This window comes from Zosterops lateralis, assembly GCF_965231275.1.
Source record: "Zosterops lateralis genome assembly, chromosome: 5".
Classification (NCBI taxonomy): Eukaryota; Metazoa; Chordata; class Aves; order Passeriformes; family Zosteropidae; genus Zosterops; species Zosterops lateralis.
This window is the reverse complement of record NC_139766.1, coordinates 49,604,638-49,624,833: the sequence shown is the minus strand read 5'-3', so window position 1 is coordinate 49,624,833 and position 20,196 is coordinate 49,604,638. Positions and strand designations below refer to the sequence as shown.

General features: G+C 39.2%; 1 protein-coding gene across 1 annotated transcript; it reads left to right on the top strand.

Annotated features, from left to right (window-relative positions):
- Positions 1-10,217: 10,217 nt before the first annotated feature.
- CISD2 (CDGSH iron sulfur domain 2) lies at positions 10,218-17,558 on the top strand. The gene is made up of 3 exons (XM_083861264.1): positions 10,218-10,358; positions 15,986-16,197; positions 17,199-17,558. Exons 1-3 carry the CDS (start codon positions 10,256-10,258, stop codon positions 17,286-17,288), a joined length of 405 nt encoding a protein of 134 aa, XP_083717390.1. The 5' UTR covers positions 10,218-10,255; the 3' UTR covers positions 17,289-17,558.
- The last annotated feature ends 2,638 nt before the right edge of the window (positions 17,559-20,196 follow it).

Here is a 20,196-nt window from a genome sequence, read left to right as displayed (position 1 = left end):
GGAAACAAAATGCAAATATGTTTTCCAAAAATATTTTAGGAAAAAAAAAAATACTTCAACAAAAGAAAAATATCCATCTAGTCCATCCAATAGATTACTATTAGTTCCTGTTCGGAACACTTCAGCTCATGCTGCTGGAAAACAAAGCACTAAGATCAACAACAACAACAACAGCTTCTCCCTGTTTGCATGTATTACCAGGCCTCAATTTTCTCTTCAGCATCCTGTCCAACTTGTTTTTCCTTTAATTATTGTAAATCAAGCTTGCAGCCAAATCCCTCTTTAATCTGTGCAAAATTCACCTTATTGAGGACCCTTTTGATTCAGCAGATATCACAAAGAATAAGATCACAGGAGAAAGCTGATAAAATAAGATTGTTCCATTGGTCTTTTTTTTTTACACAACAACAAAAAAGGCTGAATTTGCCAGGTGCCATTACAAGCGAGTGGAAAAAACAGGTTTGGAGATGCCATTGGGTTCTACTTGATCTGTTTCAAATTCCAAAGATCAGCAGGCCTTTCTGTGTAACTGAGGGCTTCTCCCCTTCAATAAAGATGACTAGGTCACACGTACAGACTTTGTAGTGCATGCTCAGTTCCCTGGCTGTTGCATCTGGGACCATTATGTCTCTTTCTGTTAGGAAGAAGTGGTAGCTTCTTTTTTTTCTTCTGTGAACCCCCTTTCACATCTGGACTGAAGCCCAAGGTCAGTGTGTTAGGCAGCAGTTAGCTTTTTGAGAAATACCAGATAAAAGGTAACTTTCTTGATATTCCAACTTGGCCAATTCTTCATCTCCCTTTGTTTCTTCAACAGCTTCTCTGATATTTTCACTGAAACGATTCCCAAGCTAATCCACGTTTCCTTTGAATTAGTGCTTTTTGTCTCACTTTTAGGTCATGGAGCAAAATGATGAGTCCCTACATCAATCCATTTTAAGCTGTTGCAGCTTTGTGTGGGGAGTTGGAAAACCTAGTGTTTAAGTCTACATATGACTCCCAGTGAAAACCTGGAATGCTTTGTTGAATAATAATATGCTAAGTTTTCATGGCTTGCACAGTCATGTGGGATTCACAAGACCATAGAACACTTCAGTAACTTACACCAAGATAAAGAGACTGAAGTCTCCCACAAAATCTTCTGGTTCTCAGGATTTTGTTTAGCATTTCACTATTTGGCACTTTTTTATCTTCATAGTGACAATATCGTTTTCTTTTAGTTAAAGATTCTTCTCTTCTCTTGAAATCCTTCCAGAAAGTAAGAGCTATTTTACAAGAATAAATATATGACAACATAAAATTCTTTATGCTCTTTTCACGGACGTAAGCAATAGAATCTCTTAAAATCACTACAGGTTATTTATTAGTATGCATATAGAATATTCCTTTTTTTTTTTTTTTTTTTTTTTTTTTTTTTTCCCAGCAAACCTACCATTTGATCTAGATGAAAAATATATCCTTGTCAAGTCACCAGCAGTTTTTCTCAACAAGAATGTTCATTTTCTGTTTTCTGTGCTGAATCAGCTCTGTGGATATTGAAGCATGAAAGTCAGATGGGCATGTCCATGGTGTAAACATGATGCCAGATTTGAAACCCAAAAATTTTTGTTGTTGTGCAGTTACTAACTACCTCTCTTTCCTTCTTTTGTATGAATTCTTTACATGCCTGAATAAACATAGATAATATAAACATATGTGGCAAAATAGCAGGGGTGTGAAGGGCTAAGCAATTTTCCACTGTTGCTAAAATAAGGTAACACGGGCTAAATTCAGCGGGCAAAGCCCCTCTCTGGAGCAACTCAGGAGTTTTATCAATTTCAGGAGGCCAGGGTACATCGGCTGGTACATCAATACCCTTGTCAAAAAAGTGTTTAATAGTGACCTACTTTACCTTGTCCCTTTGGAGGTGGTTGCTTTTCCTTGTTATTCCTGTTTTTTGTCCCCTCAGGCTGCCTTCAGACTGCAAGCTAAGTCTGTACGGGTTACACTGCTACTGAAAATGACCAAGCTGTTAACAGCAGTTTTCAGCAGTAGGTAATTTGACCTATTGTGTTTACTGAAGGAGACATCAAAGGATTCTCTGGAGCGTTTTCAAGATATGTCTATTTTTATTACTTTGATGTAATTGATTACTAGCCAGATTTGGACCATCCTAATTCGGTTGCTACTCCAGTTGCTTGTTCCAGGATGCAAATGTACTAAGCAAACCACAACCTTTGAGGAGTTTGGGTTTAAGAAAGGATTTGACACGTGTACCTAATAGGCTTTAAAAGTTGCTAGTTCAGATAAAATGTTAATACTTAAAGGCAATTACTCCAACAGGCCAGTTAAGGTGCTTCATGGGCTCCCCAGTTATGGTCACGGCTGTTCTGGGGTCACAACAGGCTTCAAGTTGATTGAAGTGCAGGCTTCCATTCACCTGCCCAGCTACATACAAAGCACAATTTTCACTGTTTGACTAGAGGTACAGGGAATTAGCCTGAGCTAATCAGGACCCTGATGGTGTACCGAAGTGCACTGAAGTATAAACTGCCTTTTATCTCAGCAGGTTTCCCTGCAGAGATCAGCCAGTGTTTCCAGAAGACCTGGGGCAGAGACCCTCACTGAGCTAGGAGCTCTAGTTCCATTGATGTCACAAATGGCCTGCAGCAAACTACTTCTCCTGGCCTTGTCTCCTTCTTCTGAGCCAGCCCTGCTGGTGAATTGTTGGCATATTTGTAGCTAAATAAACATTATACTTCAGCAGAGGCAGCAGGTTCACTTACTGTCACTCTTCATTTAGAGGAATTTTTTTTTCTTAAACATTCTTTTTTTCTATTTTTCTCCCATTGTGTTTTATACAGAATAATGCTACGTTTCTCTGGAGAAATTATTACAGAGTCTTGTAGAGTGCTGTGTTCTAATTGTTTGATGGTGTATTGACTTAATTTAATGATTTAAGAAAATAAAGTCCACAGAAATACTTAAGAGTTTTTTTGTTTGGTTGTTGGTTTGTTTGTCTTTGACCTGTCAGGAGTATATGCTGTTTATTTAGATAAAGGATTTAACTAGCCAACTATCATTGGAATGAGGAGTCATTTTACTTTCTGTCCTTTTGAGCAAGCTCGTCTTTAAAGATTTGCCTGATCTTTTCTTTGGTATGTTCCAGTTAACCACAAGGTATCCAAGAGCTTACTTAAGACCTCAAATATCCAGGTAATTACAGCCAAATATATCTCTTAGGAGGATGGTATATTATTCTTGTTTGCTGTCTTATTGAAATTTGGCAAATACTGTTGATGTCTCTAAGTCACCAATACTGAAATTAGCCAGTTATTTCATCATTATGGTTAAGGTAATGGACCAGGACAGTATTTCTGAGGAGGTGGGTTGTGACAGACATGGTAATAATGAAATATGGCCAAGTGTTGTCAAGTTGCTGAAAATGTTGCAAATCATAAAGCAAAGGCAACCTGACTTCTGTACTCCTGCTGACTTTTATTCTTCGAGGGCAAACATGCTTGTCAGTTTTTTAAGAAATACTACATAGATTTGTCACTTTTCCAAGCAATAAATGTGAATCTGTTTTTATAAAGACAATGAGGACTGCAAATGTTCTGGTTTGTTTTGCTTTGGAAAATGGGATATCATCTTGTTAAAAAAAATACCTCCTGAAAAATACTCACTTAAGGATTTGGTAGGGGAATCCAAGATACTAATTTTCTCAGTCATAGCAATTTAAATTCAAAATAACAGCAAAAAAGATAAATTTCTTCCTGACTACTTGGTAGCTTATCTTAAATGATTTTATGATCTCCACTGAGCTCCCATAGAAGAAAAGCTACAATAGAAATGGAGGACTCAGGTACTTGGAAACTAAATTATACCCTTACTCATTCATCATTCAGAATATTTGACAGTATCAAATCATGTTGGACAGGCAATTTGAGGGACTATGTGCATCAGTGGCTTCTACTATACTTGTTTCCTGAATAATCAAAACATTTCTGTCCCTGAAACTGTCAAAATAACTCACACAAAAGTAAAAAAAAAAAAACCTCACCAAACCCTAAACAGAAATAATTTAATTCCTCTTGGGAAATCAATTTAAAACATTCTCAAGTGTTTTACTAAATTAACTACAGATACGATCACAAAATTAGCTTTCAATAAAATACTTTCTGTTCTAATAAAAAGGGGCACTAGTATCTTTTCATAGTTTCCAAAAGCACTCTCCTAGCATGTTGTTCAACATGAATGCCTCTCAATTATCATGTACCTTTGACAGCCACTAGGATTACATTTCCTGTGAAGTAAGTTCTGTAAATTTGGGGGTGATATGTTTATATTCTACATTTTGTGCTAGTTACTTTTTTCTCCTTTGAATCAGCAGAGAAACCATCTTACTAAAAAAAAAAAAAAAATATTTACAGACCTTACAGCTCTGTGCACTGGGGTAGAGTACAGAATTTTAGTATAGAAATTTCTGGGAATATCTTGAAAAGTAAATGAGGAAGTAACTTAAAAGTCAAGGGAATAGCCAACTGTATAGATCTAGAAGTGCACTGTGCTATAACTGAATTATGTTCCAGAGGATGGGAAATGTCTGGAAAAAAACAGAAAAGAAAAAGCATTAGTAAGATAGGCATAAGTGAGGCTGTATTAGTCTTATTTACCAACTGAAAAACTATTCCATGTCATTGCCTTGGAATCAAGATAGCCATTTTTTTTTTGCTTTCATCTCCATCTGTAGGACATACACTTGTCTAAATTAAAGAGGCATGGTCTTTTGGGGTTGAGGTTTTTCTTTTCCTCCTCTTTATTCTTGTGAGATGCCAGAGAATGAGTATGGGTCACTGTCAGTGGCAGACCTGGCTAACCTTGAAAAGGGGAGTCAGGCTCAGAAATCTCCTCAGTGCTGGTGTTGCCCAGCTGTCTGAGAAGGGATGACAAAGTGCTGTTTCCCTGCAGTGTCACTGGGCATTGTGACACAGGAAGAACTTAAGAGCAGAGTGCAGTCCTACAGCAGGGATCATCTACTCTGTCCTCAGCAGGAAAGCTTTCTGTGCTATAATTAGCCAGTACCAGAGAAATGCACATTACGTCACAGGAATTAGTCTTGTGGCATTTTCACCTTTGCCTTCCAAAATTAAGGAAATATCTTCCAGTGACAGCTCTTATGCCAAGAGTAAAGTACTAAGGGAAAAAATATATCCTCAGATATCTGGTCAAGAGTAGACAGTCTTCACTTATCAATGCAGTTTAAGATAGAAAAGTGAGTGGTCTGCTGCTGAGAATATACTGACATACATATATATTCTTGTCCCTAGAACTCCCATTAGGAGCACAGCTTGTAGTGTTTTGATAGTGGTTTTACTTCACATCTGCTCATTTAACAGTGTGTACTTCCCAGATTATGTCAGCTTTGTCCTCTGTAGGTCCTTTAGTGAAGGGGAGGATGTATCTGTTTTCCATCACTGCAGCTTCCTCCCAGGGGACAATATGGGGATTTTGCAGTCTGGTTTATTGCAACAAACCAGGCAGAACCTGCTACAAATCAATAACATATCTGGTCTCTTATGAACATTTTAGTGAATCCTAAGGATACTTGTTCTGATTTGAGTAAAACTTGTGAAATTGCAGCTCCCTGGAAGCCAATGAAGTTCCAAATCTATGCAAGTCTGTATGTGATCAGATTATTCTGGATCCTCATGAGCAGTACATACTGGATCAGCTACCTAGTGCAGATGGAAAAATTGGGTGATTTGTGTAGTGGGTCAAAATTTAAAACTCATTGCAATATTACATTGTCTGTGTAGTTTCTTGTGCATTGTTAGTGTTACTTGACTGATGATTTTTACAACAGTTTCATGTCATACAACTTGTTGCTTTCTATGCTTTTAATAAATGCAATTTCAACTTAGGGTAACTCAGTGAATATTCACAGTTTCATCTTGTGCTATTCCTGCAACTGTTAGAGTAGCTGTAGAAACCATTCCCAGTATAACCACTTCATAAAAAGACAGCTCCAGCTTGGAAAAACCCATACAATGTAGGTAGAAAGTAACTGAACTTTGGCTGGGGATATCTGGGAAGTTAGCTCTGAATACACTTACTTTTTCTTGAGCTGGGGATTTACTTAACTTTGTTTTATACCCAACTCATGGGTAGCATTTCCCACTCCCCAGCAGTAGCGAGAGAGGATGTAATTAAAGTGTTAAACCCATGGCTGAGAGATCAACAAATGGCATTTTTCTTGAATAAATAAAAACAGTGTCTACTGTTCTGTTCTCTCATACACAAAGTGACCATGTTGAAACCTGATGCAGTTCTTAGAAATCTAGCCATTTTTTCTTTACATTCTTGTTTTCAGTCTTTTCAAAATTAATTCTCTACAATCTCCAACAATAAGTGCCATTCTAAGCTGCAGGGGTTTTAAAAATACAACAATAATACATGCTGTTAGTGGGACACTGCAGTTACTTAGGCAATTATGATAGCACCTCCTTCCAAAACATAATGGTTACCTTGTAAAATTCTTGGACATTAGCTAGATTAGAAAGTAATACCATGCTCATTTTAGTAGTAATTTTATAATATAACATTATGTTATCACAGGATTATCCCACTGATATTTTTATAAATGTGATTTGTTTCCTTAACTTATTTTTCTCTCAAACACTTTGCCCACCATGGACAGGTAGCTATTTTCAATAAACACCGGCAGATGCCACTCAGGGTGCCAGGTCTCAGAGCCAAGTGAAGGCACAACTCTCTCAGCCTTTTTCTCTGGAGAACTAAACCTCTGGATGTAAAAAAACTGAAATAAAAACCTAACCTGTGTGCAGCGCTATTGCAACTCACTTGCAGTGTTCTTATGCATAAAATACAGGAAAGTAACTGTAATCTATGTGGTTTCATCCAAATTTAAGCCAGTCTGCTTATTTTTTGAGATTCAATTATTTAATAGTTGGATGTTGACATCAGCTAGCTGCATAGCTAGCTGATGGAGACATTGCATGAAGCGAATCACAGTTCCTACAGCTCTTCTGGGGTGTAATGATTTTGCTTGCTTTTGGGGAAGCAAGAGAGAGGTATCTTTGCATACAGCAGGAACAGCATTTCACACCCCGTTGTGAAATGATTCGAATACAAAGAGAGAGATCTAGCTTCCTCCTCGACAGGAGACTTGTGTTTGCAGATCACAGAAGCCAGCACCTCAGTGAGAGTGTAGTTTTTAGTTAGCAGAGTACTTTAGCCTGCTGCAGAGATTATTCCAGGTGGTCAGTTTGGAAAATGGCAATACCAATTCCAAGAAAAGGGCTGAAATAACACCAGGCATCCTCTTGATAGAAAAGCTCATTACCATGAAAGAGTACTGAGCAAATTACTGTGCTACTTAGGCTTGTTTTACTGATGTAAGAACAGTGTGTCTGCTGCCTCAGAAAATTTTATCTTTTATCCTTACTGTTATGTACTTGGTAAAATAAAATAAATATATGTAATTTATCAATGTTCTTCTCCTTTGCAAATCTCACATGTTCTAGACAGACCACTAAATATTATCTCATTTTACAACTGAATTAAGGGCAGAGGGAAAAGGAGCAATTTTTGAAGGGAAACATAAGGAGGAACACAAACAGATTCTTTTCATCTATCCTCAGTCTGTTGGACCAGGACCATCCAGGTAGTGGATGCTGAAGGCAGCTCTTATTTCTGCTGTGAGCTGTACCAGTACAGCTATGTTGTAGTGACAGGAACAGATTCTGCCAAAATTCATTTGCACCATGAACTTTTCGACCATTCTTATCAAAGCATGGGCTGGTTCTCATTTGGGTGATGCTTGGGGAATTTCATGTCAAAGACCTGAGCTAGCCCTAACGATGGAGATCTCTTCATATGGGCTCCTTGCTCCATTTTATCTGCAATGTTCTTGCTAGATAAAAATCCCAGTGATAGAGGATACCTAGTGCTGAAAGCAATATTCATCTTTCCATACAGTGACCTAGGTTCTGTTCAAGTATCTATGTTTGGGCTTTTTGTGTGCTGCTCTTTTATTACAGAAAATTCTACATGTCCTGCCAATATCAGGGGTTCAGTGGCTAAATTTAGCATGAAACACACAGAGGCAATCTCTACTTTTTAACAGCTCACAGGCTGAAACTAAATATAGAGAATGAATTGTTGCATGTTACTGTCCCCACAAAAAAAGTGAGAAAATTTTCCAGATACCAAACAATATTGATATTTGAGTTGAAAAATACACTGAAAAAATCCCAAAGAAGCAATCTGCCTCTGGAATAAGAATGTCCACGTAGGGTGCTAAACATGTGTAACAGAAGAAGATGTCACACCTGTCTGATAAATCTTCTGATGTTGACTAATCTTAAGTTCTGAACCTGTAATATGGTCCCTGAAGATGGATTAATGTGTAAAACCCTGTTCTTTCCTGCAGGATTGAACAAGCCTGAAGCTTACATTTCCCACCTTAAAGCAAACAGGAAGCCTGAAGCCAAATTGCAGGGTGAACATACATCTCCTGTGCTCTGGTTCAAACTGGATTTCTGAAGACCACTTTTCCCTTCTGCTTTGGTTAAGCATCTCATTCAGGTTTCATTTTCTTTATAGGTTTGCCATAATCAATGACTTTCTGACCAAAAAAGCCATCCATCAGCCATCATGTCAGCTGATCCCTACGCAACAGGAGGGGCACAGGGACAGCAATTCCTCTCTACAACATTTGGACATGGACTTGCAGTGCAGCACTGATCAAAGGCAGCACAGCTGGGCTTGGGAGCTTCCCCAAAATGTGAGCTGTGCTGGCTGAAAGAGAAGAATAATGTGGGGAGGGGAGGGTAGGACAGAGGTTCTCAACTTCAGTGTGAAGGTGTTTGATTTAGGCCTGGAGTATTTACCTTATGTATTCTTCCCTCGGAAAGTCTCACCAAGTCTCACAATTACACATCATGACATCTGATGTATAATTTTTTTCAGGAATAACCAAGTGTTTTACTCTTTCATTATCTTGTCTAATAGCTGGAATCTGCCTAGACAAGAAGGAATCATCTTAGGACATCAGACACAGTCATTACATTGATAAATTAAGGTGAGGTAGGGAACTTCGATACTTTGAAATTACAGGAATATTCCCACTACCTAAAGATGATGATTCATCAGGAAATGTCAAGGTAGGGTCACAGGTAGAAAAGTAATAGGTCAGAAACACAAATAAATTGGATTTATCCTAAACTTACCTTCCAGTATTTTCCAGCAGGAAAAGTACACAGTTGATTTGGGCAGATATGGTGGGATTTCAGTATGTTGAGGGAGGAGAGAGAACTGTACTTCAGTCAGGATCATGTAAGGAGGGAGGGAGGTCTTGGAGAATTGTGCTGCTTCAGCTTTCTTGTGCTCTGTGCTATATGGTACTAGCACTTGGTAGATTCACTTATTCACAAGGTGCAAAGCACCTTGAATCAAATGGTGTAGTCATGACCAAGGGATTAATGTTAGAGTCTCCAGGTCTGGATGGATTGTCTAAATTGATCCAGAACAGCTACATGTTTTCCACTTTTTTATCTGCCTATACAGAGGATTTTCTATGACAAAAAATGACCAGTCTCCTAGGCATAACAATAAAGTGAAAACAAACAAACAAACAAACAAACAAGCAAACAACTGGATGTGATAGGTCTTGTTCTGTGCAAATTATTGCCCAACACGAGGTGGGTGGGCCTCTCCCTGTAACTTTAAACCTCTCAGCACTCATGTTACCCTACTTCATCCACATGAAGAAAAATTTTCAATCTTTTAACTTCAATATTTATAAGACCATCAACACGGAATACAACTTGAATGCAGCAGGGTGATGACAGGTAATTACATAAAACCTGTAAAGCATAAGCCACATATTATTAAATATGGTCCCTCACGGCCCCAACTGTCCCTTTCCCTTTCTCTTTCCCCTTCCCCTTCCCTTCCCCTTCCCCTTCCCCTTCCCCTTCCCCTTCCCTTCCCTTCCCTTCCCTTCCCTTCCCTTCCCTTCCCTTCCCTTCCCTTCCCTTCCCTTCCCTTCCCTTCCCTTCCCTTTCCCGCCCGCGCGCCCCCTGGCGGCGGGAGCGCTCCTCCCCTTCCCCGCGCCGGCGGCAGCGCCCCCTAGCGGCGCCGGCGGGAAGGTCAGGGGCTCGGCTGCCCGTGTGCGCATGCGCGGCCCCACCCCCGCGGCGCGTGCGCATCGCGGGCCGGGGTGTGCGCGGGGGGACGGCGGCGGAGCCCGGCGATGGTGCTGGAGACTCTGGCCCGCATCGTCAAGGTCCAGCTGCCCGCCTACCTCAAGCGCCTCCCGCTGCCCGAGAGCGTCGGCGGCTTCATCCGCCTCACAGGTAGGCGCGGGGAGCGGGAGCCCTGGGCGGGGATCCCGCCCCCTGGGGTCCGGCTGGCGCCCCTCGCTCCCGGGCATCGCTGGCCGTCTCCCGGCCCGTCACCTGGAACTGGTGCAGCAGGGGGTGACCCGGCAGGAGGAGTCGGTGCCCTGTGGGGCAGGGGGAGCTGCCAGATGAAGTGCAGGGACAGAGTGAAACCTTCGCGTCTGAAATTCCTCTGGGAACCAATGCCGGGGAGCCGCGACGGAGTGGAATTTAACCAGAGGCCTAAAGCACAGCCTCTTCCTCTTCTTCACAGCGTCTGTACCGAGTTAAACCAAAGAAACCGCCTTCTGGGAACCTGCCGCAATACATAAAGTTAGGGTGGTTTTTTTAATTTAGCGATTTATGTAAGTATTTTCTGCGTGAAGGAGTAGAAACACCAGTTCATTGATTGTAGCCGTGTCGCAGAATGAACAAGAGAGAAAAGTGAGTAGTGAGGAGTTCTGTGGGTGCTCAGTACTCTGCACACTGAGGCTCTGGGTGCACAGGCGGGCCCTCAGGCAGTGGCAAATGACGGGATTAGTTCGGTGACAGGAAAGAAGGAATGCTCTCCAAGGAAAGTAGAAGTAGAAAAAGTTATCAAAGTGCAGAATCAACCTTATATCTTGCAGCACTAACACCATGACCGTAACAGTGTTGGAAAATTGTTAAATTTAGAACAGGCACAGTTTATTTAAAGCTGGCTTTGAGCACTTCTTTTTTTTCCAGCGTGTTCATGCTGCTTGTGAACTGCGAGTCTCATTATCTTCTTCAGGAACAATCAAATATCTTTTAATTTAACCGTTCTTCTTCCACAATTACTCTCTGGTATGAAAAAGCTGTTAATTATATTTATCAAATAGAGAAATTCAGCTGCTGCCATGTTGGGAGGTAGGGGAGCATAAACTACAGAACAATCCATCTTCTCCTATTTCTGGTATTTGGCGCTTTCCTAATGAAGTCAATTGTCTTTGTAACCACAACTCGTCTTAAAATTTGTTAAGCTTAGTAATATTTTAGTACCTTACTGCCTCACTTACCTAACCATGTCTTTCTGTAACAGGATTCTATTATTATTATTATTATTATTATTATTATTATTATTATTATTATTATTCTGACCCAAATCAGGACTTTGGAGTTTTTACACAGTATGATCGATGGGGGAGAACTGTTTTGTTGTCACATTGTTTACCCCATTGACTTCAAGGTACTTCCTCAAATTTGGAGAGAGGGCAATAAGCAAACAACTGACATCTTAAGTGTAGACCAAACATGTGAAATGTCAGTCCCAAAAATATTAAACAAAAGGAGCTGAGTCAGAAACTGCTTTTGAGAACTGGTAGGATTTAATGAACATACCTGAAAAATTCACTGCCTCTAGTTCTTAGTGATTTTTTTGATGGACTCTAAAAACAGGAGACAAAGGTATATTTAAAAATACATGACTATAGAGATAACATTTTTACATTTGAATTTTTTTTTCAATAGTAAGCTAGACTAGTATCTGCTGCCATGCTTATACATCTTCCTCCCAGGGTGAATATAAATGAAAATGGAGGGAAAAAAGCAAAGCTGTACATGTGTTTCAAGTTATGGTATAGGGGATATGCAACACAGTGAGAATTTTGAGAAGGATATTGTAGGACACTGCATCCTAGGCACCTAAATTTAAAAAATACCATTTCTTAGTGTGTAAAGGTTATTGAAAGTCATTGAAACGTCATTGGTCATTGAGGAGTCGTGTGCTTACTTGCACGCAGAGCTGCTGTCAGTCTTAAGTTTCATTTGAGAAAATTGCTTGAGCAAGTGCTGCCTTTTCTGTGCTGTGGTCTTTTCCTGTCCTAAAGTTACAATCTTCTAAGAGCAGGGGATTCCCAGTCCTGGGGTTATTTTGCAGTGAATTATCATTAGGGAAAGACTATTAGAGAGTAGAAAAAAATATCATTCCCTTTTGCGTTTGCTACTATTACAATTTACAAAGTATATTCTTTGGCAATTGGCATACTTTGCTCCTTTTTGGAAAGTGAGAAGTAACATTGGTCTAAAACCATTTAAAGTGCATTAATATTTGCCCTTTGGTGGGATCTGTTGAATTTTTCAGGGACCAGCACTATGAAACACTGGGCAGCATAGACCTTGTTTGCAAATGCAGGCCAGAATCCAGATTTGGAACAGTGGCATCTTTTCTTAACTCTTTTGTTGCTTCTGTAAACTCTCACTAGCTTGCAGGCAGATGCAACTTCAATTCCTGTCGTGCATCAGTTGCAGAAACAACAGAGGAAAAGTACATGGAACACCTTGAGTTTTTTGTAGGATGTTGTATATATAGTGTTCTGGTTAAAGATCTGGACATCTGTTGTCTGTTGTGACCTTTGAAAACCAGAATGAAAATCTGCTTGTTTGAAGAGAAAGTCTGTTGACGACCAGTGCATATCTCCTGAAGGTAAAAGCAGTGAGGGAGGAAGGAAAGAACATTTGACCTTGGGTTTGAAAGTGGATATCTAAATTATCACGCTGTGCTGCTCAGAAGCCTCTTTCATTGCCTTTGCTTCTTTAGCCTTCCCTTCTCAAGTTCAGTGAAATGAACAGTGTTGTCTCATGCCAGCATTGCTTTTTGTCCTGGAAGATGTCATTAATGTGGCATAGACATTCACCTCAAAATAACAAAGAACCAAAACCAGGATAGATCTGCTTATTAGTTCTGAAGAGAATGTAATTAGTAAGTACTTCGAATTTGCATGAAGAACGTTATCAGATCACAGAATATACAAGTACAGTTCCAATATTCCTTTTGATGGGTAGCTAATACTTGTTAAAATTTTGTTTTGCAGTTGAGCTGTTACTGAGTAAGAAGCTGCTTTTGGGCCTTTTTATTTCCACAAAATGTATCTGAAACATTAAGTCAAAGATACCAAAGGAGTAGTTGATGGAAGACAATCAGGGAATACCTGCTTTGATTTTCCTCTCAGTGGCTGGTCTGTACCTTTGTTCACAGTGTATGTGTTTGTTTTGTTTTTGGACATGTTACTGTTGGACTAAAAATTAAGACAACCTCTCCTTGAAAATATCCATGGCTTCAGCTTTTTGAAATTCTCTGGTTTCCAATACTTTCCAGGGCTTATCTTTGGGATTGGTCTCTATGTAACACAAGTCTGAAGACTGATCTGTTCCATACACTACCCTTAATTTCTGTCTCCAGAGTCTGCCTCTCCCCATGCAGCAGAATCAATAAAGAATCTCCAGAATCAGTGTAATGGCTGAATTCTGAGTTGTCAGCTGTGAAAATAAACAGTCTTGTGAATAGCCCTATGTCTGCTTCAGAAAGGTATGAATGGCTTCAAAACCAGAGCAGTCTACACCTGTAGGAAGACATTGCATTAGTTTGGATGAAGGGTTTTCCCATCCCTGCTCACCCAGCCTAAAGATCTCTGACAGTGTCTTGTATCTCATGCCTTAGAACATGATCACATTGATTTTTCAGTTTAAACTTAGGAGCTTCAGGCAGTCTTTTGGGCAATAACAAGCCAGTTTATGATAAGTGTCTACATGAATGTAACTGGGGGCTGTCCAGAGACTCCCAGATTAGAAGTAAGCACAGAATTTACTCACTAGTGAAGACAAAACTATCAGTAGTTATCTTGGTACAAATATTAAATAATAACCATCCCAAATAATAGCCTTGTACATCCTATTAATGTTTATTTCTAATTTCCTTTCTGAGAGGTTACAGCTATCATGTTCCTCTTCCATTTGAATGAACCCAACTGACTCTGTGAGTCAGCCAGAGACATGACCACTGTTCTGATTTTGATGCTGTACCAGAGTGTGAGATGTGTCCTTTTTGTGTGTCAATCTTAGCCCGGTTATATTCCCCACACACTTGATAGATGCCCTGCTCCTGGAGTGCCTCTTGAAATGTCTCTTCTGTCTTGGAGTTCAGAGGAGTCGATTTGTAGAGATCCACATTTTTGCCAACAGTCAGGTTAAATACAAAGTTTGGATTTTTTTTTTTTTCAGTGACCAATAATTTTTCCTCTCTTTGAAGTACATTCCAAGTCATTCCTTCAGGTGCATTTGGATCCCAGATGGAATGTTCTGGAAAAGTAATGATAGAAAAGGCAAACAGGCACTGCTGTCCAGGAGGCTCAGGATTCTATGTAGCTGAAAACATTTAAGTATCTCAGTGTCAATTATTATTTAGGACTTGCAGCTTGTTGGAGGAACTAAGGAAAGTGCATCAGAGATGAATGTATTGCAGTGAGTCTTAGTGAATGTTGTGAATTGTGGTGTGTAGAGACTGCTGCGGGTGCAGTTGGGAAATGACTACTGAGACTTCTTGCAGTGCCTTTAGCATTTATACAGCTTTGATACATTTCCAGATAAATGCACTTAATGTGGCTGTCACATCAAGGACAACAAAGAACAAAAAATTATTCCCACAGATTATTTTCATTACATGGTCTAGTTCAAATGCTTAAAAAAAACCCCACTGGATTCTAGCTGGAGAAGTATTAGCATAAACATGTGTTTTACTAGTACAAGCCATACAGAATAATGTATTTTCTCAGGGCTACAACCCACCTGGCAGCCTTAGCCTGCTCTGTTGTGTTTTCTTTCTTGTACATCTTAATTTCAAAAAACAAATTGCAGGGCAAAATCCTGCTATATTCTGATCCTAAATAATTTAGAAGAGTAAGTTGATTAGTGTCTTGTCTTAAAAGTGCTTGTGCAGCCATTTGTGCTCCAGCTCGTTATACTTTTTTCTTTCTCTTCTAAAATATTTTTAAACTCCCTTCTATGTGAGTGTTTAGATTTAATATATTCTCCAGAAATTTAGAAAAATGCTCTCAACCTTCAGTGCACCATGGTATTTAAATTGCACTGGAGTATTGTCACAGCATGTTCTGCTGGAAAAGTGGGTCCACCTTATATATATGGATAGTCTATCTATGTTTTTTTATATATATAAAGAAATATAAATATATATAAATGCTAATTGTTGATGCATTTCTTAAAAAGTCCAGTAAGTCTTCTCTCACCAGTGTGTCTAGGAGATATATAATGATGTAGCAGAGCAGCCACATCTGCAATGGATACTTTTTTTACCAGTACTCAAATGTAGTCCCTTACCTTGGTAAAAAGCAATTTTCTGTGACTTGACCTACTGATGTTAGGTGTCTTTCTTTCTCTGTGTTGTAGAAATAGGTTGCAGATCTCTGAGCAAACAGAGGTCTAAAAAATAAAACCAAAAAGATTGGTGAAGGTTTGCCAGTGCTTTACAGTTGCCCATTTTAGTTAATCTTTTATTTGTTTTGTATTTATTATCTTGTATTGAATCATCTTCTAGAGTGATAAAATTCAATTTCAGATTAAATTCTAGGAGTCAGATTTTTACATTGGCTGGAGTAAATCCTAGGACTTAATCTATGTCTTTTTTTTTTCCTTCTCTTTGAGACTCACCAATGGAATCTTGTTTGCCCCAAGGGCCCTGCTAACTGAGCAGCCCCTTTCCATCCCCTCAGCCTAAGCCATCTGAAAGTAGCTGATGCTGCACCATCCTGGAGTGGTGTCAGGAGCCCCCCTAAATCCCACCTTATCTTTAGTTTCAGAATGGCTGCGGTTACTGCCTTTCCTGGGCGTGCTGGCCTTGCTCGGTTACCTTGCTGTTCGTCCCTTCCTCCCCAAGAAGAAACAGCAGAAGGATAGCTTGATTAACCTCAAGATCCAGAAGGAAAATCCCAAAGTAGTGAATGAGATAAACATTGAAGATCTGTGCATCACGAAAGGTTACTGCAGGTGTTGGCGTTCAAAGACGGTAAGACATTGTGCTGCTGTAGGATTAGAGATTGAAACTTGCATATTTTTATCAGTGTTTTGGTGGTGGGTTCTGTGTTGAGCTGTTGCCTTTGTTTGGAGTTACATGTTCCTGAACTTTGCAGAATGGCACAAACCCATCTACATGAAGAAAGCAACTGTAGAAACTTGAAAGAAACACAGTAGGGTTTTTCTAGAAACATTTAGAGAATGACCACACGTAAGCAGAATAAACCAAGCAAACCTGTTTTATTATTTGGAAATACATTGCAACTAATTAAAAGATAACTACTCTTACTTTGCAAAAAACAATGCTTAGAAAGTTGTTCATATTAGAATGAAAATAAGGCTGGGCCTGTGTTGGTGGGGGAGACTCCATCTGGTCCAGAGGAGTGACATGACTGGTTGGGATATTCCATATCCCCCAAATCAGCTAGATGTAAATTAGTTTATTTCATCTAGCATCAGCTTTCATTTCCTGATTCAATTTTGAATGTCCTGGACACACTCTATTTTTGTTTCCTCTGGACCAAATGCTTTCCTTTTTTAATAAAAATGTTTGCCTTGAACTGAAGAAGCTTACTTAGCTGTTCTCACTTTGGACTAATCACTTCAGCCAAGTATTTCGGCTTTTCTTGAAAAAATACTTTCTGGTTGCAAATGACTAAATCTATTAAGAGCACTTTTACTAGGTCCACAATAAATCCATTTGTAGCTGTGATGGCTGCTTTGTTTGCTGTTCTTTCATGGAAAAGGCTTTGTCCCTGACTTTGTGTCTAAGAACAGCTATTTTAGGATCTCACAAACGTAGCTACCCATTAACAGTGTTTGTTTTCCTTAGTATCCTGTGTCTGATAGGAGGCAGGGAGTTTGAATCAGGACATCACAGGAGGAACTAGCAACATTATCAGAGTGCTCAGGGTGTAGGAAAAAATACAGAAATCATCATGTAATTCTGCTGTACAGAATTATGCTAATTCCTTGTCTATGTTTTTTTTCCAGTTCCCTGTCTGTGATGGCTCCCACAACAAGCACAATGAATTAACAGGAGATAATGTAGGTCCATTAATACTCAAGAAGAAAGAAGTATAGCAGATGCTTAATCTAGATCATGACTGATAAAAAGTCTTTTATACTGTTTTAGTTGCAAGGGACAGCATTTTACTATGTGATTGGGATGATTTAGTTTCATGATTGCTGTAGATTTCTTTTTGGAATAAACTGCATTTAGACAGTGATGAATTTGTCACTGTTGTGGTACCTTATTCTGAGAAGAATTTTGCCTGCTTTGTAAAACTGTAAAGTACCTATCTTTGTAAATAAGTCGTTTATTTCAAGAATAAATTGACTTTCTACAACTAAGCCTTTTTTGTATAAACATACAATTATAAAAGTGTCACTATTTCAAGTGATGTTAAGTGCACTTTTCTGTTGAGTTTGTTCTGCTGAGGAATCATGTTTTACTTTGCTTTTCAGGAACAAATTTAAATGTACTTAAGTGAGGGAGAAAAAGATCTCAACTTCCTCTGTGAGTATATATTCAGGCAGCAGATCAGTGTTGAGTTGTGCAAGCTGAAGGTCTGGCCTGCGTGGTGCCTGGGTGGGCAGTTTGTTGGTCTTACACAAAGCAGCCCAGCTCAGACAAACCCCACACTGCTGGAAAGTTTCACACAGCGTCCCAGGTGGAGTGCTGGCAGTTTCAGGCCATATATAAACCAAACATTGAGCAAGTCAGACACCAACGTTCCCCTGTATTTTGGCCTCTGCGTTGATGGTAAGGAAACAAATTTGCCTCTTGCACATTCACTTGCACTACAGTCACTACTTTTTGTGGTGGGAATTTTCAAGGGATGAATGGGTTAAGAGGCAGAACTGAGGATGCTGAGCTGGGCTGTTCTCTTGGTTTGTTACCCATTCAGTATTATTATTTAGGCAAGTCAAAACGTTGCCGTGGTGAGGCTTAATTTCAGATGCAGATAATTATTACTTACCTAACTGCTAGATTTCTAATTAATTATTCTCAAGTGCTTCATTCTCCCATGAAATAGTGTATCTGTCAGTTTAAAAATAAAAATTTGGTCCATGCTCTAGTTTTAGACTATGGTACCATGACAGATCTCACCCATTCCTTAACAGCATTGCATTTGACCCATTGTTAGGTCGGAAGTTCCAGAGCCGTTGCCAAAGCTGATCACCACAGTGCTGAAACAGAGCAAGTCAGAAGCTGTTCTCACATAAGGGCTCTTGCAATAGCAGCAGAATTAAGGTAGATCATTCCTTGTCCATTTGTGACAGTTGTAGTTCTAGGTTCCAAAACCTCTTGCCTTGCAGCAAAACCTGGCAGATTAGGATGTGACTGTGTTAAATGCCTGCTTTTACAAAGTGTGTAACAGAACCATGGTATGTTTATTGTTTAAATGCTTCATCGTGGTCTTACCTTAATAGATGAGCAAATCATAAATGTATTAGGATATAAACATTTATAATAGAGAAAAATATATAAAGGTAAGTGTCTTATACTCAGTTTTCACTTAGGGATGTATATAGAATTCCAAACCCCAGTTCTTGGGTTTGGTGAAGAAATTACTGTGAAATGTAAAGCCCTGTCTTGGACATTTTTTTTCAGGGTTTAAAAACCAGAGTCTACTGTAGCAGACTTATTAGACACAGGCCTGTATGTGCTTCCAGCTTTTATCAGGATACTTTTGTATTCAAACAGTTTGATTTCCTATGAAATCACAACCAAACCTGTTAAATTAAGACAAACCTTGTTAAAGTGAGTAATACAGCAACATGGTTTTGTTTCTCCCAAAAAGCTCCTTGAAGAGAACAGTGTAAGGTTTAACCTCTTCACTCCATCTTTAAAACAACTTGATTAAGTATTTTTTTTTCTCCCTACTTGCTCTTAAAAGAGATAGTTTAACAGCAATGTACAAACATGGCTATAGGATAAACAGAGACAGTTTTTTTGTTTGTGCTTATATCTGTAAGGGAATGGAACAAATTTGTAGTGTTGCAAGAGGAAGTCACAGTTCTTTTGTAGAAAGAACATTTCAGTAATTTCCACAACATAATAATATAATGAGAATCACAAGCAAGATAAATCATAATTTCCTTGCATTTCAAAATCTGTCAAGGTAATCCTGTTTCATGTCTGCAGAACTTTCTATAGAAAATCTCAAAGAATTTACTAATCTGTTCTATCTAAAGTCTATGGAGATAGATAGCTAAGAACTTAAGTGCCTGTACAGCTCTGTCTCACCAGAACTGAGAAGCTGAACCAGTTACCTGACTTTTCTATCTAACTGGGAAGCTCCACACAGGAGTAAATTTGCCTTACATGCTAATAAAGACCAGAATTGAGGTCATAGGACCAGGTCTTCAGTCGTGATAGAAAATCTGGGGAAACTGAAAACAGCATATTGTGAAACTTATTTACAAGAACAGCAATGTTTTCCTTTCTTTTCATAATTAATTTGAACATGGTTATAACAGACTACAAATAGCTTGTAGTTATTTGGTTTAGATAAAGGTGTCTGACTTGGGGCAACTACTAGACAAAGTAAAATGTAAATTGAAGTGCAATTGACCAAAAATTTGATCTCTTGCACTCTTTATTTAAAAAACAAGATGCAGAAACTATCATCCATTGTGTGGCTGTATTACACCATGACTGTTTCACAGTTAATTTTAGACTTCAGTTTAAATTCCATAAAAAGCTCAGTTTGGCTGAAAAAGAGAGAGTAAGCAGTGATTATAATCACACCATCATCACATCCCCTGGCCTGTGTGACTCCCTGCTTGTGGATAGACAATTCTGTCTTTTCCCATATGCTGCCTGCTGTAACTGCTGGCTGCTGGGGATGCTTTCTGCTGTCAGACCCTTGTGCTGCAGAGGTTCTTGTGAACCTTCTGGAACAGCACACTCAGAGTTCCTCCACACTATGCCTGTGATTATGTCTGCATGACAGCAGAACTCTGGTTATCAGTTACTGCACAT

Excerpts from the sequence above, each read along its gene's own strand:
- CISD2 (XM_083861264.1), top strand. The coding sequence starts at position 10,256 with ATGGTGCTGGAGACTCTGGCCCGCATCGTCAAGGTCCAGCTGCCCGCC. Across the intron at positions 10,359-15,985 it reads CGGCTTCATCCGCCTCACAG|TTTCAGAATGGCTGCGGTTA; the intron begins GTAGGCGCGGGG and ends CCTTATCTTTAG. Across the intron at positions 16,198-17,198 it reads GGTGTTGGCGTTCAAAGACG|TTCCCTGTCTGTGATGGCTC; the intron begins GTAAGACATTGT and ends TTTTTTTTCCAG.